Source organism: Aethalodelphis obliquidens, unplaced genomic scaffold (assembly GCF_003676395.1).
Source record: "Aethalodelphis obliquidens isolate GAN/ISIS:26980383/991018 unplaced genomic scaffold, ASM367639v1 scaffold16, whole genome shotgun sequence".
Classification (NCBI taxonomy): Eukaryota; Metazoa; Chordata; class Mammalia; order Artiodactyla; family Delphinidae; genus Aethalodelphis; species Aethalodelphis obliquidens.
In genome coordinates this window covers 9,507,197-9,533,161 of record NW_020837960.1, presented here as the reverse complement: position 1 = coordinate 9,533,161, position 25,965 = coordinate 9,507,197, and the positions used below count along the sequence as shown (strand labels likewise).

General features: G+C 33.7%; 1 protein-coding gene across 15 annotated transcripts in view; it reads right to left on the bottom strand.

Moving 5' to 3' along the window:
* Positions 1-25,965, bottom strand: part of NAA16 (N-alpha-acetyltransferase 16, NatA auxiliary subunit) — an 80,707-nt gene that overhangs the window by 40,671 nt on the left and 14,071 nt on the right. For 11 of the 15 annotated variants that reach the window (XR_003434720.1, XR_003434721.1, XM_027116153.1 and 8 more), the window contains 4 exons: positions 24,009-24,162; positions 21,207-21,326; positions 18,373-18,468; positions 13,472-13,578 (listed from right to left, as the gene is read on the bottom strand). Coding sequence is in view for 12 of the 15 variants with exons in the window: in XM_027116153.1 (XP_026971954.1) it covers positions 13,472-13,578; positions 18,373-18,468; positions 21,207-21,326; positions 24,009-24,162 (477 nt within the window). In the remaining 3 variants the exon portion in view is untranslated. Of the gene's footprint in view, positions 1-13,471; positions 13,579-18,372; positions 18,469-21,206; positions 21,327-24,008; positions 24,163-25,655; positions 25,687-25,965 lie in introns of all 15 variants that reach the window. The other 4 variants (XR_003434722.1, XM_027116165.1, XM_027116164.1 and 1 more) reach the window with 2 other exon arrangements.

Below are 25,965 nucleotides of genomic sequence, written 5' to 3'. Positions count from 1 at the left end.
ATAACTAGTAAGGAGATTCAACCAGAAATCAAAAACCTACCAGAGAACAAACATACGGATACCAAGGGGGGAAGGGGAAGTGGGATGAATTGGGAAACTGGGATTGACATATATACACTGCTATGTATAAAACAGATTAACTAAAGAGAACCTACTGTATAGCACAGGGAACTCTACTCAATGCTCTGTGGTGACCTAAATGGGAAGGAAATCCAAAAAAGAGGGGATAATGTATACATATAGCTGATTCACTTCACTGTACAGCAGAAACTAACACAACATTGTAAAGCAACTATACTCCAATAAAAATTAATTTAAAAAACAAACAAACAAAAAACCTACCAACAAAGAACAGCCCTAGGCCCAATGGCTTCAAAGGTGAATTCTACCCAACATTTTAAAAACTAATACCAAACTCTGCCAAAAAACCAAACAGAAGGGAACACTTCCAAACTCATTCTGAGACCAGCATTACTCTCATACCAAAGCCAGACAAAAGCCAGACAAAAGCACCACAAGAAAAATACTGACCAACACCCCTAATGAATATGGATGCAAAATCCTCAACAAAATACTAGCAAACATGCCTCAGCAGCGTATTAAAAGGATTATACACCATGACCAAGAGGAATTTATTCCTGGAATGCAAGGATGGTTTAACATAAAAATTGATCAATATAACTTGCCACATCAACAAAATGAAGGAAAAATACCCACGTGATTATCTCAATTGCTGCAGAAAAAGTATGTGACAAAATTCACTACCCTTTCCTTATAAAAACATTCACCAAACTATGAATAGAAGGAAACTATCTCAATATAATGAATGCCAAATATGAAAAACCCACAATGAACATCATACTTAATGGTGAGAGACTGAAAACATTTCCACTATGATCAAGAACAAGGCAAGGATGCCTGCTTTCATCACATCTATCATCACAGTACTGGAAGTTCTACTGCTGGAAGGCAAGAAAAAGAAATAAAAGGTATTCAAATAGTAAAGAAAGAAATAAAATTATCTCTGCAGATGATATGATCTTACTAGTAGAAAGCCCTAATGATTTCACAGAAAAACCTGTTAGAATAAATGAACTCAGCAAAGCAGCAAGATACAAAAACTCAATACACAGAAATCAGCTGCACTTTTACACACACGAACAATCTGAAAAGGAAATTACTAAAGCAATTTCATTCACAACAGCATCAAAAAGAATAAAATACTTAGAAATTAACTTAACCAAGGAAGTGAAAAACTTGTAAAATGAAAACTATAAAACATTGCTGAAAAAAATTCAAGATGACACAAATAAATGGAAACACATCCCATATTCATGAATTGGAAAAATTAATATTATTAAAATATCAATACTACCCAAAGAGATCTATAAATTCAACATTATCTCCATCAAAATCCAAATGCCTTTTTTTTTTTTTTTGCAGAAAAAGAAAAGCCCACCCTAAAATTAACATGGAATCTCAAAGAACCCCAAAGAGCCAAAACAATTTTAAAAAAGAACAAAACCAAGAGGACTCACTCCTGACTTCAAAACTTACTACAAAGTTACTGTAATCAGAACAGTGTGGTACTGGCTTAAAGACAGATGTAGAGACTAATGGAATAGAACAGAGAGTCCAGAAATAAACCCTCGCATATATGGTCAAATGATTTTTGACAAGGGTGTCAAGACCAATCACTGGAGAAACAGAAGTCTTTTCAACAAATGGTATTGGGAAAACTGCATATCCACATGCAAAAGAATGCAGGTGAACCCTTACCTAATACCATGTACAAAAATTAACTGAAAATGAATCAAGGACCTAAATGTAAGACCTAAAACAATAAAACTCTTAAAAGAAAACATAGGACAAAAACTTCACAATATTAGATTTGGCAATGATTTCTTGGATATGACACCAAAGGCACAGGTAACAAAAGAAAAAACTGACAAATTGGACTTCATGAAAATTTAAAAATTTGTACACCAAGATGCCATCCATAAAGAGGCAACCCATGGAATAGGAGAAAATATTTGCAAATCATGTTATCTGATAAGAGGTTAACCCAAAATATATGGAGAACTAAAATTCAACAACAAAAATCCAATTCAAAAATGTTTGATAAAATACTTGAATAAATATTTCTCCAAAGATATACAAATAGCCAGTAAGCACATGAAAAGATGTGCAACATCACTAGTCATTAAGGAAATACAAATCAAAACTACAGTGAGATGCCACCTCACACCCAGGAGGATGGCTACCTTAAAACAAAACAAAACAGAAAACAACTGTAGACAAGGATGTGAAAAAAATTGCAACCCTTGTGCACTGCTGGTGGAAAATGGTACAGCTGCTGTGGAAAACAATACAGCAGTTCCTCAAAAAGTTAAAAATACAACTACCAAATGATCCAGCAATTCCACTTCTGGCTATATATCCAAAAGAACTGAAAGCAGATCTCTAAGAAATATTTGTACATCCATGTTCATATCATTGTTCATAATAGTCAAAACGTGGAAGCAACCCAAGTGTCCATGGACGGAAGAATGGATGAGCAAATGTGGTACAGACATACAATGGGATATTATTAAGCTTTGAAACGGTAATTCTGAAATGTGCTACAACATGGACGTTACGCTAAGGGAAATAACCTAGTCACAGAAAGACAATTACTGTATGATTCCACTTATATCAGCCAACTTAGAGTTGTCAAAATCATAAAGACATAAAGTATAATGGTTGTTGCCGGGGGCTAGAGGGAGGGAAAAACAGAAAGTTATTGTTTAAAGGGTACAGAATTTCAGTTATACAAGATGAAAAGAGTTATGGGGATGGATGGTGGTGATGGGTGCACAAAAATGTGAATGTAGTTAATACCACTAAACCGTACACTTAAAAATGGTCAACATGGTAAACCCTATGTTAAGTGTATTTTGCTGCAATAAAACAACAACAACAAAAAGGTGGTTCTAAAAGTGCAATCCTCACCATCAATATCATAAATGTCAGCATTAGCATCATTAGTAGTTTGTTAGAGATGCAAATTTTTGACCAAACTACAAATTTATAGAATCAGAAACTCTGAGTCTAGCAATGCTTTTAGCAAGCCGCCAGATAATTCTGACATACCCTAGAGTTTGAGAACTGATTTTTAAAAGTGCTGCAATAAGACTATTACTACAAAGCAAAATAAAAACCAATAGGCATTTTTAGGGACTTGCCTGGTGGTGCAGTGGTTAAGAATCCGCCTCCCAATGTAGGGGACAAGGTTCGATCCCTGGTCCAGGAAGATCCCACACGCTGCGGAGCAACTACTGAGCCTGCGCTCTAGAGCCCACAAGCCACAATTACCGAGCCTGCGTGCCACAACTACTGAAGCCCACATGCCTAGACCCCGTGTTCCGCAACAAGAGAAGCCACCGCAATGAGAAGCCCACGCACCACAACGAAGAGTAGCCCCCACTCGCCGCAACTAGAGAACGCCTGTGTGCAGCAACGAAGACCCAACACAACCAAAAATAAATAAATAAATAAATATTTATTTATTTAAAAAAAAGTAATAGGCATTTTTAACCCACCAGGATCAATCTCACTGAGAGTATGTGTAACTTAAAAAACGTTCAGTACTCAATTTATGGAAGGATATAGCTTTCCATGAACTTACACTGCCATCTACTGGCAGTTACTAAACCTACAGCTAGAGCTTTAAATAAGGGTGTACCTTTCCATCTCTTGGGTGAAATAAATTTTTAAAATCAGTTTTAATCATTTTAAAAAGTACAACAAAATATATACTGAAGTTACACATAATTCTTCATAAAGGAGTATAAAATACTACTGAATAAAATAGAATCTCCAGCTTCAGAACTTCAAAACAAGATTTAATTGGGGAAATAAATTAAGGTAATGGAAAGTTCACATGAAATGTCCTAAATAAAAAAACTGCAGAGAACACTGTCCTTCCTGGTTTATTAGGCATATTTATTGAATCTAAAAAATGTATATTATAGTCATTCACTCAGTAATTAAGTGAACAATTCAATTTTCCAAACTTGTCTATGAAAGTTAGTCTAAGGAGTTTTACTAAGGTATAAAGGACCCATTTTACTTCAAGTTTACTTACCATTTATATTTCAATAATACTGTATAACTGTATATTCAATTATATAATTGTATACTGTATAACTATATTCAATTATACAATATAACTGTATATTCAACTCCTTTCTTGCAAAACAACATGTAATGGCTATTCTTGTTGAAAATAGCTATCTGCCGCTGCCAATTAAAATCAAGAAAGCTAATCCACTTGTTAGGTATCTAAGATCACAATAAAACTTGAAGCCTCAAAATAGTTTAAATTATACAGTCAAAATTTTTTATGAACTGAAAAAATTTCCAAGTTCAACCACCTTCTCCTGATTTAAATATTTTCTTCTAACAGTTATAATTTGACCAGGATTGAAAAAGCTTTGTTTCTGCTAATAAAATCTAACCTGGGCAAATGTTGTGACTATTGTAGATAATTTCCTAAATTACTGCCCTTATCCAGCTTTTCTTATGTATGAGTTAAAAGAATTCTTTACTACCCTTAAAGACAAAGCCCTACAAACCACATCTGATACACAATTTTTCACAATATAAATATAGATCCCATTTAAAATGTTACTGTAACATGAAAGGCACTGAAACTGTCTTTTCAGATTTTTTTTTAAACCCAAATTAGAAAACTAAGCACAATAGTTTACCAACAAGGACCAAAATTGTTGGATTAATTTCTAATAAATGTACAATTAACAGTGACAATTTTGGTTCCAAAGGAGCTAGCTAGAGATAAGTTGTCCAAGAACTATGACACTAAAATGAATCTAGGTAACTTCTTGCAGAGATGAGGTGTGATGGGTGGGGATGGTGAGAGAACGACCAGTTCTTGAAAACCCTCTCTGAACCAAGCACTTTACAAACTTTATCATTTAGTTAAAGAACACAGCAACTCCTTAAGTATTATCTGCCCCAACTTTATGATCCAGAAACAGATTCAGGTAGTTGCTCAAGCAAATGTGTGATGGAGTCAGGATTCCAAACCAGGCCTGATTCCAAAGCAATGCTCCTTTCCCTATACCAGTATTTCCCAAAGAGTGGTGCCCACGCTGGAACAAGAGATGATTACAGCTAATTCACCAACTGAAACTTTTTAAGTTAGATTTTAATTTTATGTGTTTTATACAAATGATACTAGCACAAATCTGTGGTTTTTACGAAAAACAAAAAAGTAATCAAATTTACTGAAAAATATTTTTTAAATAACACTATAGGTGTTATGTAGATTTGGCAAAAATTGTGAAGGGGATTAATAAATGTCAGCAGACATTATAGTATACTGTGATACCTTCCTAGGTATTGGAATACCTAGGAAAAGTATTGGGTTGGCCAAAAAGTTTGTTCGGGTTTTTCTGTAAGACGTTATGGAAAAACCGAAAGAACTTTCTGGCCAAGCCAATACTTGCTTTTATTTTCTTCTCCCAAAATTTAACTGTTTTTAAACAAACAAAAAATGAATTCATGATCATTACAATTACCATTAACTGTTGATCAGCATGTCTGAAAAATACTAACTCTGATACTGTTACCACTGCAAATAATGCCTTCTGGAATTTTTAAAGATAGAACTGTTATTGACTCATTTTTTTCCTTTTCGTGAGAAATCCAAGATTCTCACAAAGAAACATTCTTAATGTAGTCCTTCTATTATTTAGAGCATCTAAGAAAAAAATTCCTTATATTGCCCTGAAATACAAATCAAACTCTTGTTTTCCTTGCCAATTATTCCCCTGTATCACCTTCTGAAACACCTAGTTTTCCAAAAGTATATATGAAATGAAGCATTTTTAGAATCATTTTGCTTGACTAGTAACTGTGAAGCCATTTTTACAATGATAACAGAATTCTAACATTTTTATAATGCTGTTTAGCTTCATTTTTTTCCTAACTTACCTTCACAATTACAGTTAGGTAGTAAACAGATACAAAACTCAAATTTTATACCTGCCTGAGTTAATTAAAAATAAAGAAAGAAGCAAAGATACCTTACAGATAATATATTCCAGGATCAAAATCTAGTTTACCCACCACCTCCACCAACAAATTATAGTTGTTTCCCACTAACAACAGCCAAACAATTTAGTACTTCCTGTAGAAATATTCCAATGAAGTTCATGATGATTCTCTTTCTTCACTGAACAGGCCAAGTTTTTTGTAACTCTTTGGGTCTACAGTCACCAGTTTCTAAAGGGCACACAAACCTCTACATGTTCTTTAACTGAATGAGGATCTTGGAATATTTTCATAGTATGGGCAGATTTAACACAAAAAAAATGTCCTCTGGGAAACAGCCTACCTCCCCTTCCTGTGTATGGACAGCCATACACTTTTTGTTGAGACATCTATGCTTCATCCAGTCAGTCTCGTCAAGTACTCAATTTCCATGTTCTTACTCATATTCACTGCACCTGTGCACTGATGTCCAGCTTCAATGGAATCAAATGCACCTGTAACAACCCAGCAAACCTTGATGATTCACTGCCTTCACTCAATAGTCTGAAATAGTGAATAGCTACAGAACAAAACTGCAAAGTACTTTCCATTATAGGTGAAAATGGAAGCCCAGAATTAATTTCCACCTCTTATTTAGGGTCATTCTGGTTTCTTTTAAAACACTAAAACAATTTTTTCAATGTATATACTGTAGCCTTGACAGTTGAACTAAAATTAAATAAAAACTGATTTTACTCAGTATCTTTCCGTGCAAATAGAGATCTTTATCCTTAGAAAAAACATTTTTCTCATCGATTAAAACTGCAAAGTAAAAAACAAAAATACAGAACACTAAGCACATATTAGGAAAAAAAAATGGAAAAAGATGAGCAAATTAAACCTAAAACCAGCATAAGTAAGGGTATAATAAAGATTAGATTTGGGAACCAATAAAATAGAAAAGGGGGGGTGGGGAAATCAACAAATCCAAAACTTGGTCTTCGGAAAAGATTGACAAAAGTGCCAAACCTTTAGCTAGACTGACCAAGAAAAAAAGAAGACTCAAGTTATTAAAATTAAAAATTAAAGAAGAGACATTACTTACTACTGACTGGAAATAAAATGATTATAAAGGAATATGATGAACATATATGCCAATACTGGATAACTTAAATGGAAAAATTTCTAGAAACACAAATTTCAGAAACCAAATAAGAAGAAATAGAAGATATAAATAAACCAATAACAAGTAAAGAGTTTCAACAGGTAATCAAAAACCACCCACAAAGAAAAGTCCAGGCCCAGATAGTTTCACTGGTAAATCCTACCAAATATTTAATACCAATACCAATCTTCACAAACTTTTCAAAAAAAAAAAAAAACAAAACAAAACAGGGGAGAACACTTCCCAACTCATTATAAGGCCATTATTACCCTGATATCAAAACCAGACAAAGACATCACAAGAAAACTACAGTCCAGTATCTGTTAGAAATATAGATGCAAAAATCCTTAATAAAATACCAGCAAATTGAACCTAGCAACATATATAAAGAATTATACAGCACAACCAAGTGGGTTTTATCCCACTAATGCAAGGTTGTTTAACATCTGAAAATCAATTAATGTAATATACAGTATCAACAGAATAAAAACAATAAACACATGATCATCTCAATAGACAAAGAAAAACCATTTGACTCAATCCAACACCCTTTCACAATAAAAATGCTCAACAAACTAGGAGTAGGAGGGAACTTCCTCAACATTATAAAGGGCATATACAAAAAAATCCATAGTTAACACAATATTTAATGGAGAAAGACTAGATGCTTTCCCACTGAGATCAAGAACAAAACAAAAATGTCAATGCTCATCATTTCTATTCAACACTGACTCGAGGTTCTAGACAGGGCAATTAGTCAAGAAAATGAATAAAAAGGATACAAACTGGAAAGGAAGAAATAAAACTTTCTATTTGCAGATGACAGAAATTCATTACACCAACTATAACAACTAATAAACAAGTTCATCAAGGTTACAGAATATAAGAACAATATACAAAAATCTACCGTATTTTATATACTAGCAATAAAAAAACCTGAAAACTAAATTTAAGAAAAATTCCAATCCAAAGAACACAAAAACACTAATCCAAAAAGATAGATGCACCCCTATGTTCACTGCAGGATTATTTACAATAGCCAAAATATGGAAACAACTTAGATGTCCATCAATGGATGAATGGATAAAGATGTGATGTATATATACAATGGACTATTTACTCAGCCATAATGAAGTCCTGCCATTTGCAACAACATGGATGGACCTCGACAGTATTATGCTAAGTGAAATAAATCAGACAGAGACAAATGTCACATGATTGCACTCATATGTGGAATCTTAAAAAAAATTAAAAAAAAAAAAACTCAGACACAAAAAACAGATTAGTGGTTACCAGAGGGGAAGGCGGTTACGGGGTGGGTGTGAAATGGATGAAGGTGGGGTGGGGGCATCAACTGTATGGTGATGGATGGTAACTAGGCTTGTAGTGGTGAACAACTTATAGTGTACACAGATGTCAAATTATAACTGGCCCTATATAAGTTTCAGGACGTACATCTAAAACTATATAATAAAAAAAGAGAAAATACTTCCATTAGCATAGCATAAAAAAATAAAATACTTAGGAATAAATCTAACAAAAGATGTATAAGACTTATAAACTGAAAACTACAAAAAATTGTTGAAAGAAATTAAAGACAATCTAAATAAATGGAAAATTTCCAATGTTCATAGACTGAAAGACTTAATAGTGTTAAGATGGAAATACTTCCCAAAGTGATCTACAGATTCAATGCAATCCCTATAAAATCCCAGCTGGCTTCTTTGTAGAAGCTGAAAAATTGATCGTAAAATTCATATGGAAATAAAATAAATCTTTAATGGCCAAAAGAATATTAAAAAAAAAAAACTAGGAAGATTCACACTTCCTAATTTCAAAATTTACCACAAAGCTACAGTAATCAAGACAGCGTGATACTAGCCTCAGGACAGACATACAGATCAATGGAACAGAAATGAGAGTCCAGAAGTGAACCCTCACATCTATGATCAATTTACTTTCAACAAGGCTATCAAGACTTTCAATGAAAAAAAAAACAAATGGTGCTGGGAAACTGGACAAACACATGCAAAAGAATGAAGCTGGGCTCCCACCTCACACCATATACAAAAATGAACGCAAAATGAATCAAAGACTTTAATATAAGAACCAAAAGTATAAAACTCTTAGAAGTAAATATGTGTAAATCTTCATGACCCCGAATTTGGAAATAGGTTTCTTATATACAACACAAAAGCACAAGCAACACAAGGGAAAAAAGATAAAATGGGCTTCATCAAGACACTTCTAAGAAAGTGGAAAGACAATCCACAAAACGGTAGAAAATATTTTCAAATCATGTATCTGATAAGAAACTTGTACCTAGAATATATTTAAAAACTTACAACTAATAATGAAGAGACAAATTACCCAATTAAAAACTGGGAGAAGAACCTGAACTGATGTTTCTCCAGGGAAGATATACAAATGGCCAACAAGCACTTGAAATAATGCTCAAAATAATCAGTCATCAAGGAAATGCAAACGAAAACCACAAGGAGATAGATCACTTCACACCCTCTAGGATGGCCATAATCAAATATCACATAATAACAAGTGGATTGTTGGTGAGGATGTATAGAAATCAGAATCCTTATACACTACTCGTGGGAATGTAAAATGGTGAAGGTACTTTGGAAAAGAGTCTTGACAAGTTTTTGAAAAGTTTAAACATGGAGTTACCATTTGACCTAGCAATTCCATCCCAGGTATATGCACCCAAGAGAAATGAAAACACGTACATGCAAAAACTTGTACACAAATGTTCACAGCATTATTCATAACCAAAAGGTACAAACAACCAAAATGTCCATCAACTGATAGATAAAATGTAGTATAGCCATACAACTGGACATTATTTGGACATAAAAGGCGATGAAGTACTCATGCTACCACACAGGTCAAAATATTTATGCTGAGTATAAGAAGCTAGAGAAAAAAAGGCCACGTATTGTTTGATTCTGTTTGTATGAAATACCCAGAACAGGCAAATCCATAAACAGAAAGTAGACTAGTGGCTGCCTGACTGGGGGAGTGCAGCGGGCAGATATGAATGGGGTTTCTTTTTCGGGTGATGAAAATTTTCTAAAATTACTGTGGTGATGGTTGCAAAACTCTGAATATACTAAAAACCAGTGAATTTGTAAACTTCAAATAGGTCAATTTTATTGTATGTGAACTGCATCTCAATAAAGCTATTAAGAAAACAACAAAGATACTGGGGGTAAGCTACTGACGCTAAGTGGTAGAGGCCAAGGACACTGCCAAATATCCTGTGATGCACAGGACAGCCCCTAGAATTACAGCCCAACATGTTGGTGACGCAGTTCTTTGCTGTGGGGGGCTGTCCTGTGCACTGAAGAGTGTTCAGCAGCGTCCCCGGGCTCCACCCACATTAGGTATCAGTAGCACACCCACCAGGCTGACAACCAAAACATCTCCAGACATTGCAGAATGTCCCCTGGGGGACAAAATTCCCTCCCCCGCCCCACCTTGAGAAGCACTGCTCAAGAGGAAGAGGACTTTCCAAACTGCTTGTGAAACAACAGGTGAACTTCCACAACAGAAATAAAGATCAGCAAATCTGGTTACATTAAAATTTAGCTTCTTTATGTTTTAAAATAAAATCTCATTAGAAAAGCAAACATAAGAAAAGAAAATATTTAACACTGCCTAATGCTGGTGAGGGCACAGTGAGCCTTTCACACACTTTGGTAATGGCAATACAAATTGATGTTTAACAAGAATAACAAAATGTTCTTACCTTTTACCCATTAATTTATTCTGAGAATTTATGAGACAAAAATCCTAAGTAAAGCTATGTGTACAAAGATATACTTTTTTAACTGCAAAAACTTTGAAAATCAAAGTTCCGTTGGAGGTATGATTTTGATAAAAGACTATGCTGTCGTTAAAAAAAAGATATTGAAGACTGCACAATAACACATTAATTGATTGTGAAATTGCTGGGGGGAAAAAAACCAAAATATTTATGGTCAAAATTCACAATTTAAAATGCTGGAGACATTTTTAAAATACTTTTTGACACTTGTACTATATCCTAAGCTAACTTCAAAAGATAATTTTATTTTCATGGTACCTGACATGGATTATTTTTTAAGACTTGGAAGCTTACAAAACTATAATTGTTTATCAGCCTTAACCTCTTTGAAATCCTTCGAGAGTTAAAATGCAGCCCTTAGCTAAAAACAGGACTCACTGCTGATTAGAAATATGCAAATTTTAAAACGCCCTCTAGAGTAATCACAAATATGTGACCAAAATGATTTGAGAAGGATTTCCCATACTTGTACATTTTTTCTCACTATACTAAGTTCTGACAACTTAAACTCAATTTTCTGCAGCTTAATTCAATTCTCAAAAACACATGGTAAACATTCCTGTTGCATGCTCAGAGATTAACACTAAAGAGATGTCAAAGGTTCACATATAGATGAATGTATTCTCACTGCCTTCTTTAAAAATGCAATTTCCGAGCTTTATAAAATAAAATACCAACAAGTGCTTAACACCTTTAAGATGGTAATTTTGGATCAATATTGGAGAGATTTTTTTTTTTTAAGTCTATGCCTCTTATGAAAACTGAGAAAGCCAGTGAAAGCCCAGTGATAGCTTAAGAGGAACAAATTCTGTAAGGAATTCTGTAAGGAACAAATTCTGTCTTCAGTACTTGCTGTAAGACAGTGTTACAAAAGCACTACTCTATTCTCATTCACATACATGTTCTTTATTATTTCCGACATTTTATCTCATCTTTCTTCTCTGTCACCCTTGCCTAAATGAGTAAGAGAAGAATTTTGGCAAATGCTAATTTAAATAACCTACAAAAATTACTGGTAGGCACTGCTACATGTTTTCATATGAATCAATCACTATCAAAAAAAATCAATAGAAAAAAATCAACTGCAGAAAAAATTGATAACAGTACCATTGCAATCAAATAAAGCATACTACAGACATTAAATAATTGTTAAGTTTTGTTTGTTTTAATGTAAATGACACTTTTTACTATTCGGGTACTATAGGTCTCTTTCCCGAAGTGGGGATCTGCCCAATTGGCATGGAGACTGGGTGCACCAATGGTAGGAACAGAGTACAGAAGTTCTGTTAGCCATCCTCAGCCACTCCCCTCTAGATATTATCAGTTGTCCCTTTTAGTTTATGAAACCTGCTGCCAAAGGAAGAAAGTGTCAGTTATCCCTAACACTGACTTTTTTCAGTATTTTATTATTCACAATTATTACTAATTTACAAATAATTATGGGTCAAAACTAAATAAACATAAAGTGATATAGGTTTAACTAAAAATATTTTAGCATTTTTAATAAAATCTTTTCCTTATCTACTAGTAACTTTCAAAAACTGATTACAGAAATGAACACAAGATTTTAGACCTTAAGAAATAAGAAGCAATGCTTGGAAATAGAAGTATAATTATTTTCTATTAACTTTTAATTTTCTAATTATCTCTCTAATATAAAACCAAGTCTATTTCCTAATTTTAAAAAGCAGAAAGTGATTCTCTTCATTTGAAAACTAGCTAAAACTACATTAAAATGTAGCCTATTAGTTAAAACTAACAGTGCCAAATGACATGTTACTGTTGCAGTAACAATTTTCCATACTCTAACTTTATTTTATTTTATTTATTTATTTTTTTGTGTGATACGCGGGCCTCTCACTGTTGTGGCCTCTCCCGTTGTGGAGCACAGGCTCCAGACGCTCAGGCTCAGCGGCCATGGCTCACGGGCCCAGCCGCTCCGTGGCATGTGGGATCTTCCCGGACCGGGGCACGAACTCGTGTCCCCTGCATCGGCAGGCGAACTCTCAACCACTGTGCCACCAGGAAAGCCCCAAGCTCTAACTTTTAAAGCAAGCATAACGAATTTAAAAATCCACAGTCATACCATAAAATAATAGATAATCATCAAATAGTTAAATATAGACCTCTGGTGACAATAGGTCAAACTTAAAATCCCACTACAAAAGTATATCCATTAAAAACAACAACCTTTATTTTAGTGCTTTTATAAACCTTTTACTCGGTAAATTTCAGATTGACATTTCCTTTGATACTACTTATAGTACATGCATACAATTTCAGTTCATCTATTATTAGACTAAGGTGCACACTATTATTAGAATAGAGAAAATGATTGAATCATAGCATATTATTTACACGGAAATCCTCCTGTAATAATTAAGTTAGTAAAAAAGACTACAGCAAATTGAATAAAGACCAAATTTTACCTTTTCTGTATTGTAATATAAAGATTTCAAAGTAGTAAACAAGGGTGGGCAGCCTTTACTGAAGTTAACCCTCAGGAACTTATCCATTAGTTCTCTAAATTTTTCACCTAGAAACAAAAGTGTACTTTGTTATACTTCGACTGATGCAAACAGTTCGCAAAATTATTTCATAAATAAAAATAAAACTCCTTCAGAAACAATGATTCCCCTATCCAATGTTTAAACCCAAAAAGTCAGTCAGCATTATTTGTTACCGCCAAAAAGCATAACACCAAATATCTCGGTTCGGTTGGCAAGTGTATTTTCCCTAGATGCAGATTCAAAATATCTTCAAGGAACACTTCAAAAGATAGGTAAACAAAATGACTGTGCAGCTTTGAGGAAAAGTAACGTACTATCTATTCTGAATACAGTCCCCATAGGAAGTACCTTTCCTAATCTCACTGACCAGCAGAGGCTCAATGCTACTATCTCAATCCTACATCTCAGAAGGCACTCTGCAAACTATATAAGGATTCTGCTGTAACCAGCACTATATTTAAGTAGCAGTCAAAATATCTTTTTAAATGCTAACACGGTATTTACAGATGTTTTCCGAATCAACTTGTGATTTATTTCAACAGTCATTCATTCCACAATCATCTATCGAGCACCTACTATGTGCCAGGCATTGTTCCAGGTATCCAGGATATAGCCGTGATTAAAACAAAAAAATTTTTTTTAATTCTGCCCTCATGGAAATTATTAACATTCTAGTGGGTGAGATAGACAGTAAGTAAAATAACATCCATAAGACATCAGACAGAGCCCTGAGGCATGCTAACATTAGAATTAAATAAATACCCTATTTGTAACATCAAGTAAATAAATCTCCTATTATTGCTAAACCCTTACCAAAAAGTTTCAGTGTCACTTTTTAAAAGCAGAAAAAATTGAAAAAATTAATTTTAAATACAAAAGCTCTAACTTTTTGACAATAAGGGTTAATATGTAAGGACATGGATTTGCCCACTCAAAAGAAAAAAAAAAGATACATATATGTCATGAATGTTTTAAACTAAAGTAAGACTACTGAAATGACCTTTCTTAAGGTTTCTTTATGAATCACATTTTGCCAAAATACTCAACAACCCAAGTGGTTATTTTTATTTGTTGTGACTGACACTACTGAACAAAACATGCATACTCAACATATTACAGATATCATAAATATTAAGAGGAGAAATTTAAATTTTATTGAGTGAAAATTTTATCTAATATAAAAACAGGATCAACATTTGTTACCTCAACTTACTACGAAGACTGTTTTCAGATGATCTCTAATCTTTATAACAGAGGAAGTGCTGGAAAGATTTGATCTCTAAAACTACTTTTGAATTTTAAGAAAGTAATCATGTATATTCAACCCAGAGTGGTATTTTGTGTTCCTTCGGTATACTTTGTATATAATCTTTTGAAAATCACAGATTATCAGGACTGCACAAAATTTCACTCTGTGTTAAATATACATCATTACTTCCTTAAAAATCAAAAAGTTTCAGAGATCAAATCTTTCCAGCACTTTCTCTGATATAAAGCAAAGGTTAACAGTATTGTGGCAGGCAGTCAGGGATGTTGTTGCTTACTTCGTGTGACACTGTCCACTAAAAACCTCAATTTCTCCACTGTAAGATGACGGTAACACCACCAGCCTCAAGAGTACTCTTTCATGACTCACACAAGATGAAAAGTAAACAGCATAAGCACACAGTAACCACTCAATAAATGTCTATTATTTACACCTTGACATCTGATAACTACTGTATTTCTATAGTTAAGAAAGTTTTCCACATTTGCGATCATCATCTACTGAGAAAACATGCATTTTATCTTCATGTCAGAGGCTACTCTGAACTCTTCAACTTTCTCAATCTATTTAGATCACACTGGCAATTCTACTTAAAAGACAATGTACTCAGCTCTCAAGTATCCACTATATTACAAGCCTCTTCTCCCATTAAACTTTTATTTCAACTGTGCAGCTAGCTATGATAAAGAATGAGGAAGGTCTTACATACCGATATAGGACTGAATTCCAGATACACAGTTAAGTGAAAAGGAAAACAAGGTGCAGAACAATCTATGTCACTTTTGTACAAAAGGTGGAGGAAAAAGGAAAACTATACATAAACCCTCAAACACATACTTTTGCTTGTATATGCACAATGTATTTCTGGAAGAGTTAAACCATCTACTAGTAACAATGGCTGTCTCTGGGGAAGTAAACTTGGTGGCCAGAGGACAGAGACACAGAAAAGACTTTTCAGTTAAAACCTGTTTTGCACCCTTTTATTCAGAACTGTATGAATGCACTGTCTAAACCAGAAGCCTACACAGCTACTCAACTGCTCAGTCACACACTATATCCCCAAATTACTTACTATTTACCCATCTCATAATTTTTTTCTTTACATATAAGAAAAACTGTTTCACAAAAATAAATAACCTCCCTTCTTCCTATTTTAAAATAATTCTTCAGTACCCCCATAGTCTTTCCTTTAGGGGGAAAAAAAAGCTATCAATCATATGTGCCTGACTCAGCCATAAAAAGGAACAAAATTGGGTCATTTGTAGAGACATGGATGGATCTAGAGACTGTCATACAGAGTGAAGTAAGTCAGAAAGAGAAAAACAAATATCATATATTAATGCATGTATGTGGAACCTAGAAAAATGGTACAGATGAACCGGTTTGCAGGGCAGAAATAGAGACACAGATGTAGAGAACAAACATATGGACACCAAAGGGGGAAAGTGGGGAAGGGCTGGTGGTGGTGGAATGAACTGGGAGATTGGGATTGACATATATACACTAATATGTATAAAATGCATAACTGGTAAGAACCTGCTGTATAAAAAAATAAAATTCTAAAATTAAAAAAAAAATCATTATGTACCTGTTTAGCACTGCAGCTTGTAAAACAAGTTATCTGACTACAGAGATGCTATGCTAATTCTTCACTAGATGTAGTACAGATTCACATAAAAACTGATATCCCAAAAACCACCGCTAAAATAATGAACATAAATAGCAAGATCAGACTGTATCTGATAGCCTGGGAATCTACTCTAAATAATGGTGCATGTTTTCACTACAAAAAAGAAATGATAATCATGTGACCTAATGGAGGTGTTAGCTAACACTACAGTGATGATAATATTGGAATATATAAATGTATCAATCAATACATCATACACCTTAAACTTACACATTGTATGTCAACTATATCTCAATAAAAAATAAAAACAATCCAATGAAACAAAAATAAAATAGGAGCAAAATGGGATTAGCATTCTCGTTTAATACTCTGGATTATCTCCTTCCCTCTTTCTCCCTCCTTGGCCAGTGAAGACTAATAGATCACGATGAATTAAACTAGCTATTTTGAAAAGTACTGTTTTCACAGCACTTAATATTTCAGGCTGTTGGAGAATCTCCCCAGGACTTTGGCTGTTCACTAATCTGTAGGTAATAAACATTTTTATCTAAAAACCAGTAAGCCTTTTTCAAAACTTGCATTCTCAAGTTCCATCATGTTTCTCGAGAAAGATCTTATTGCCTTGATAATACTAAGATACCTTTCTTATTACACATAAAAATATTTCTAAACACGCGAAAACAATTCATGAAGTATTCAGCTGTTGCACAGGTACAATTAAGTAGTTGCACAATTTTATATATGGTCCCCAGAGCTTTGTAAATACATGTATGTTAGAACCTCAAATGACGCTGACCTTGAAGCCCAAGCCGTCAATACCCCTCAACTGAGGCCTAGCTTGTAAAAAGACCCTTTTAGCGTTTCAAAGACAATGTCCTAGAGGGTCCAGAATGATCCCACTTTTACCCAAATCACACTTTACGTTCAAAAACTGGCTCCAGGTTATCTTTCAGTAAAAATATACTTCAATATACTTCCTACCTTATACACAAAAGGCCACCTATGGTATGATTCCAATTATACAAAATGTCCAAAACCAGCAAGTCCACAGGTACAGAAAGTTAGGTTATTGGTTGCCTGGTGCAGGGGTTGGGGGCTGGGAGTGACTGCTAATGGACATGAGTTTTCTTTTTGGAGTGACAAAAATTTCCTGAAACCAGGGAGTGATGATGGTTGTGCAACTCCCTGAGCACATTAAAACACTGAGTTGCACACTTTAAAAAGTGCATTTTATGGTATGTGAGTTATATTTCAACAGGCTGCTATTTTTTTAAAAAAGGAGATACAGAAATGTGAGCTCGAGCATCTTCCAGAAAACGCTTTTACTAGGGAAATGCTCCCCTCTGCACAGTACATCCCACCTTGGAAATTCACAACTCATATACTGAAAGTTCTAGGAAGTCCTGCAGAAGCCTGATTGTTGTGTTTAACCAAAAGTTTCCCAAACTCGTTTGAATGAAGAACATCTCAGTACACAGGCATCCTCCCCACCAAGCCTATTAACATCCACTGGGACTTAATGTTCCCTGGAAAACATTAGGAAATCTGCCTACTTCACAAAGCTGAAACAAAACAGGGAGGATCAGAATACTATTCATCATTTACATAAATGAAAGGCACTATTTATTTATTTTTAAATAAATTTGTATCTACTGTCTAACCCAGTACACTTCTAAGAGGTATTTCATGTATTTTTAAAGTCAGTCAAATAAAAAGCTTTTAATTTCCATTAATCTTTTGATAAAAAGAAAATAACACAATTATTTAAACAACATATGCATAACAAATAAATAACTGATCACTCCCACCCCCAAGACTGGTGTAGATGTAAACTCTATTCCAGAAACAAGCTTTTAAAATGTGGATGGTGTTGAGTAATTTCAACAAGTATTATCAGTGTTACAAAAGATATCCTAATATTACCTGGGACAAGATTCAAAGGTAATCTTCTAGGTGAAATTGCTCTGGGGTGCTGCTTACTAATTTCTTCATAAATTTGAAGCCTCTCTTCTAAAGTGCCTATTATCAGTAAATATGCGTCAGATTCAAAGCATCAAAACTTTTATCTATGATAAAATGCTAATAAACTTTAAAAATTATGTTATAAATTAAAAATCACATTATCAATATTAAAGCTGCTCTCAATTTTTGTAAGAATGACATTAAAAACTCTGTGGCAATGAAATAATCATTAAATCACCATTTTAAACCCAAAGTCCAGAGAAAACCAAAATTTCACCACTCAAATCATATACACACAAGACAGACTCAAGATACACTGCACTTCTCTGATATTCCTGCATGCACAACCCATGAAAAAGAAAATGTTCCTTTATAACATATCTTACATAAATCCTCTAACCCAATATAACCCACATAAACCCAACAAAAGTCTATAATGCCTATAGATAGGCTTAAAGAAGCAATAGTTTTAGGGTCATGAATGCAATATTTTAAAAGATGAACTCAGTTTCTAAGGAGGCTTGACACTTAAAATCTTCAATGAAACTCTATTACAAAGAACTCCATTAGTTCATGTCCCTGTCCAGGTACCAAAAAAAAGAACCCCATTAGAACAGACTTTTAAAGTGTCAATTACTTCTCCCAAATATTATGATATAAAATATACTTCTAACAGAAAGTTATATCTTCCCTGTCAAGACCAGCCTAATTTTATAGTACTAAATACAGGATCTATATGTAAACTACATCAACAATCTGCAGAATCGGACCTGGGTCTAGTTTATTATTCTAAAATAATATCCAGCATAATTTACAAAGAGAGATTACATACATTATTTTACATAAGCAATAAGATAACTTACAGCAGAATTTTTAAGAAAAAGCAAACCCATTTTTAAACTATAAGGTTCTAGGTGGATTTTAATTCAAACCACAGAAATATAATTATTATAAAAATAACCCTTGGTGCTAGCAATCAAGCCACCGTTAAATGTAGTGTTCAGTATCAAGATTATAAACACAGCACTTTAAAAAGTAAAGTCCGATTTTGTTTAGCCTCCTTCCTTCCCCCAGTAATACATTTTGGAGCTCCAATGTGGTTGAATTTTAAAAACTGGGATATGTGAAAAATTATTTTCACGTTCTGTTAATGATTTGGAGACTTCATGAACTATTAAGGACCCTTATACTAAAATCTACAAGAAGCCTATTGCATATCTTTAAAAAGCAGTTCTCATATTTATACCTAATCTTAGAGAATGAGACGAACTATGAGTATAAAAAACATTTTCCCACTAACCCAGATAAAACAAGTCTTATAAATGTAGTTACATTAAGACAAAAACCAAACCATTTCAATGCCCTATTTGAAGTCACAAGTTGGAGCTCCAGAACCTACCATGGGGGAGAAAAGGTCCTAAGGAACCTAAAAAAATAGTTTTATAATCAATATATTTTATAGTAAGCATGGATCCTGATATATGGAACATATTACGTTCATTTTACTAAAGCAGTTAAGTGATTAACATGCCAGTAACTGGTAGTTTAAAGAAAAATCAGTTATCTCACATTTCCAACCTTCAGACACATGACTTTTGTCCTGTTTTTTTTTTAAAGACAGACTATTGATCTAATCAATATTTTAATTTTCATTATTTTCTTAAAAACAATTATTTAAGGAACTTTTTAAAATAATTTGTGATATAAAATTTTAAATACACACAGAAAACCTGGATTTATGTATACAAGTAATTAAGATACAACAAATAAATTTTTCTCATAGCTCTTCCTACTATAAATGAATATGGGTAGCTACCTACTTACCATACTTTTTAAATTTAAAAATTCTGCTGTTTCAACACCTTCGAGTTTCATAATTATTTCATATAAGTTTCATAATTATTTCAGCCATATACTTACTTACCCATGACTAAATATGATTTTAGCAATATTAAAGATATTTATTTATGAGAATATTAGGGAAAATTTAGAATAATATTCTAGATTTCTGAAAAGGGTCAAGGTTATCAAATTTCAAAAGAAGGTATACAATTTACTCTACACAAATTAGCCTAGTTTGAGTAAAAGAATAGTTTTTATGCCAATGCTATATACAACGTACTCTCAGCAACATTTCTTTGGCCCAATTCTTATTCTTAGAGATTGACAGTAACAGTCCTCTAATTCTTTAAAAATACTAAATAATTATGACATTTCCCAGAAAGGGAATGCCCATTTTCTTCCCCACCACTCTAGTTAGTGTAAATTGGTAACATTTTAATGGATCAAGAAACCTAAAATAATCTGTAAGCATTTATCACTTAAATATAAATATCTGAATTCATTTTCACTCCCATGTTTAACCTGTAATCTTCCTAAATGGAAACATGAATGCTAAAACTAAAAATATGCATCCTCAAATATTCTTACAACTTTATATTTTACTATACTTCAAACAGTAGCTAAGGGCTTCCCTGGTGGCACAGTGGTTGAGAATCCACCTGCCAACGCAGGGGAGACGGGTTCGATCTCTGGTCCGGGAAGATCCCACATGCCGCGGAGCAACTAAGCCCACGCGACACAACTACTGAGCCTGCGCTCCAGAGCCCGCGAGCCACAACTACTGAAGCCCGCACGCCTAGAGTCCGTGCTGCGCAACAAGAGAAGCCCCTGCTCACCGCAACTAGAGAAAAAGCCCACGCGCAGCAACGAAGACCCATCACAGCCAAAAATAAATGATTAAAAAAAAAAAAGAACACTAGCTAAGAGAAGGTAGGAGAAAAATCATTACATACTAAGTTGTAGAGCTTTTTCCAAGCCTTCATAGTAACACCAATTTTCTGCATTCCGATCAATCAAGTTTTTGAATACTTCGCTCGCTTCTTTTAATCGTCCCAATTTCAACAGCATTTCCCCTAAAATTAAGTTTAAATGTCACATTCATTTTGCTTAAACATTAAATACCTTCCTAATTCCAGAGATTTCACTAAGCATTATTAGTATAATAGATGTTTATGAAAGACAACTGTATGGTGCTTCCCTCTAGGGCTTGTTGCAGTTTAAATAACTAAACATAGATTAATTCACAGCTTGTCTTCAGAAATGAACCTTCACTTACACATTCTATTATACTGACATTCATTTTTGGCTCCCTCCCACACTGTACATATGATATTAACTTGTTAGTAAAAAATCTTTGCATTACGCACATTTTTGTACACCCTTTAAAGTAACTAAAGTTACCGTAGACATAGATTGGTAAATAATTCTAATGAAATATCCCTGCCTTCCTACTGCAAGATTTTTAATGTACTTTTCCTAATCAATTCTTATGTTAAACAATTCTTCATTCAATTCTCTTACTGTCCTTTCCAGGTCACTAAAACTGGAGAAGTTTAACTCACAAAACAATAACACTAAATACCACTTCGCAGCAAGAAACTACACAAACCATGTTCACAGGTGGGTCACCTCTAAGACTCAATTTCTTTTACTAAGCCATACAAATTGCAAGTGGGTATGGGAAATGAGAATCTAAATTTCTCAGATAGGGACTTCCCTGGCGGTCCAGTGGTTAAGACTCCACACTTCCACTGCAGGGGGTGCGGGTTCAATCCCTTGTGGGGGAACTAAGATCCTGCAAGCTGCACGGCGCAGCCAAAATAAATAAATAACAAACTTTTCAGATAAAATGGAAAGCACACCTAATCAAGATAAAAGGGAGCATCTCAAAAAATATATCTCAACTTTCTATCCCTAAGCTTTCCCATTCCCTACAGAATCTGTTTCAAACAACCCTTTGAAATGTCTTCAGTCATACATACTATTTCAGCTTTCATCATCATCATATTACAGTGATTATTATATATATCATTTTACTATTTATTTTATTATATTGTATATTACTCAAGCTCTACAGTAAGACTAACTAGGTGTAACTACCAGTTTTACCACTTTCTAGCTTTGTGACTGAATAACTTACAAAACTTCCAATTTCCATTTCCTTACCTGCAAAATATCAACTACATCGGTCTGTTTTTATGATAATCAACTGAAATAATGTACTTAAAACGGTCAGCACACTACTTGGTACAAAGTGAACACACATAAACATTTACTAGTTAAAACCATAAACAGTATATTAAACTTAAACTATACTTGAATTCAAAAAATAATAAAAGGAGAAAAAAAGAACTATGATCGTGCCCCATTCCTCCACAAGAGTAGAGGATAGCAGTTAAAAGGATTCATGAAAAGACATGAAAGAACCTTAAATGCATATTGCTAAGTGAAAGAAGCCAATCTGAAAAGGCTACATACTGTATGCTTCCACCTCTAATACTTTCTGTAAAAGGCACAACTATGGAGATAGTAAAAGGATTACTGGTTGCCAAGGGTTGGGGGCAAGGAGAAACAGGCAGAGCAGAGGATTTTTAGGGCAGTGAAACTACTCTGTATGATACTATAATGGTAGTATGTAAAATGTCATTATACATTTTTTAAAACCTAGAGGGTATACAACACCAAGAATGAACCCAAATATAAACTACAGGCTTGGGGGGATGGGGGGTGAGGGTAGGAGGAACTGTGCATGTGCAGGGACAGAGGGTATATAGGAAATCTTTGTACCTTCCACTCAGTTTTGCTGTGAACCTAGAACTGCTCTAAAAAATAAAGTCTATTTAAATTAAAAAAAAAAAAAAGTAAAGGCTCTGAAGTCAGAAAGATATTTTTAGAAATTAACTCTACCTCCTGAAAGGCTGGGCAACTTGGGCAAGTCCTTAACCTCTCTTAGTTTCTTCAAATATAAAAAGGGACAATAAGTAATACCCATGTTAGAGGTGCTAAAAATTAAGTGAAATTAAGCAGTTTAAGCAGTTACCATACTGTGAAACACAGAAGAGTAAATAAACCTTAGCTAGTATTTTTAAGCTTTAGAAGTCCTGCAACTACATGAGATTTTAGTTTTAAACTAATTATTTATTTAGATGGACATTCTATTTAATATGGTGTTGCTCAGGAAATGGGTAATTGATGAGCAAAGCTATGTATAAAAAAGAAAATTTGTTTGACTTTGTTGAAAAACATTCTTAACAAACTATTTCTCAGAATCCTGTCTTCTTAATTAGCCCATAATGAAAATAAATGAATCTTGCTTTCACGAGGATCCCAAGTGTCATTTACTCTTCTCATTTTACTATATATGGAGATAAATACTGGGGGAGGGGGTTGAATATGAAGGCAGTATAACATACTGCTTAAGAAAATGGAATCTGGAGTCAAAATCCCTGCACTCAAATCCAGCACTACCCAGATTACTTAGCTGTGTGACTCTGGGCAAGTCACTTACCTCTCTGTTCCTCAGTTCCTGATCTCTAAAATGGATGTAACAACTACATCATAGGGTTGTTATGAAGATTACATTAATTTTATTATTAAACCATTACATTAATTAATAATGGCTTAATAATAAAGTGTTGAGAACATTGCCTGATATATAGTAAGTCTCATTTAAGTGTTCGGACATAATAAAGTATATAGGTTTTATTCTTTTCTTTAACTGAGGCCAATAAAAGAGAAAAAGCAGTTCAACTTACCTTTAATTTCTTCCACCAAAAGTTTATCACATATCTGTTTCTCATAAGTTTCTATATGTTCCAAAGATTCCTGAAATAGATCTGCCTCCCTCATCACTTGATTCTGGTACAGTATCAGTTCACTATATTCATAGTCTATTTTGTTGGGAGAAACCTGAAAAAAATAACCAAATTATCTTACTTATATAATAATATAAAGCAGTTACAGATCTTTAATTTAATTGCTTTCTCAGGAGAGTCAGTCACACAGACTTTAAAAAGCAACCCACAAGCAGTTACAAATAGAAGAGTGATTAACAGCAAAGAAGATTAATATATTCTTTAAAACAAAAAAAGGAGTGGGGACTTCTGCCTACAGAAAAGTGAAGAGGTTAGCAAATCCTATTACCAAAGGAAAGTATAACAATGATTAAAATCCTAAAGAATCTTCCAAAAAAAACTACTAGAACCCATAAAGGAGTTTAGCAAGGTGACAGAATACAAGATCAATATATGAAAATCAATTATACTTCTATATACTAGGAACGAACAACCCAAAAATGAAAGTAAAATAATTTTCACAATAGCATCAAAACGAACAAAACATTCAGGAATAAATTTAAGAAACAAGACCCATATACCAAAGAATACTCAATCTTTTTTTGACTCTATATTTATTTTCCCCAAATTGATCTAAAAATTCAATGCAATCCCTATCAAACTCTCAGCAAGCTTTTAGAAACTGATAAGCTGATGCTAAAATTCAAATGGAAATAAAAGGAACCCTGCATGGACAAAAGAATCTTAAAAAGAAAAAGTAGGAAGACATGTACTTCAAATTTCAAACATCCTTTAAAATTACAGTAATCAAGACAGTGTGGTTGGTATTGGCATAAGGATACACATATAGATCAATGGAACAGAAGACAAGGTTCAGAAATTAGCCCTTATAATCTGGTCAACTGATTTTCAACAGATGTGCCAAGACAATTCAACAGGGACAGGTTAGTCTTTACAACAAATGATGGTGGGACACATTTAATATCCATATGCAAAAACAGACACATACTTCATACCATTTACAAAAATTAAATCAAAATGGATCACAGACCTAAATGTGAGCACTAAAACAATAAAAGAAACCTTAGAGGAATAGGAGAAAATCTTTGTGACCCTTTGCATAAAAGAAAAAACAGGTAAATTGGACTTCAACAAAATTATAAACTTTCCTCTTCAAAAGACACCATTAATAACATAAAAATACAAGTTATAGACTAGGAGAAAATATTTGCAAATGATCTATCTGATAAGGAACTTGTATTGAGAATATTCAAGAAACTCTTACAACTCAGCTGTAAGACAAATAACCCAACTAAAAAATGGGCAAAAGAGTTGAACAGACATTTCATCAAAGAAGAAATATAAATGGCTAATAAGAACATGATAAAATGCTCAATAGCATTAGTTGTTAGAAAAATGCAGAGACACAACTAAAACAGATACTACTACATATCCACTAAGATGGCTATCATCAAAAAATTGGACAGTAACAGGTGTGGGGATGGGTAGAAACTGGAATTCTCACACATTGCTAGTAGGAATGTAAAATGGTTCAGCCATGTAGGAAAACAACTGGGCAGTTTATTAAAAAGTTAAATATATACTTACCATATAACCAAGTAATTTCATTCCTAGGTATCTACCCAAAAGAAATAAAAACATATGTCCACACAAAAACTTATGCACAAATGTTCATAGCAGCATTATTCATAACAACTAAAACTAAAAACAATATATATGTCCATCAATTAATGAATGGATAAACAAAGTGTTATCCATAGACTACAGTGTATCCATATAATGAAACAGTATTCAGCATAAAAAGGAATGAACCACTAATACATGCTTTAACACAGGTGAATCTCAAAAGCATTATGAATAAAAGAATTTAGAGAGAAAGCACTGCATTTGATTGCCT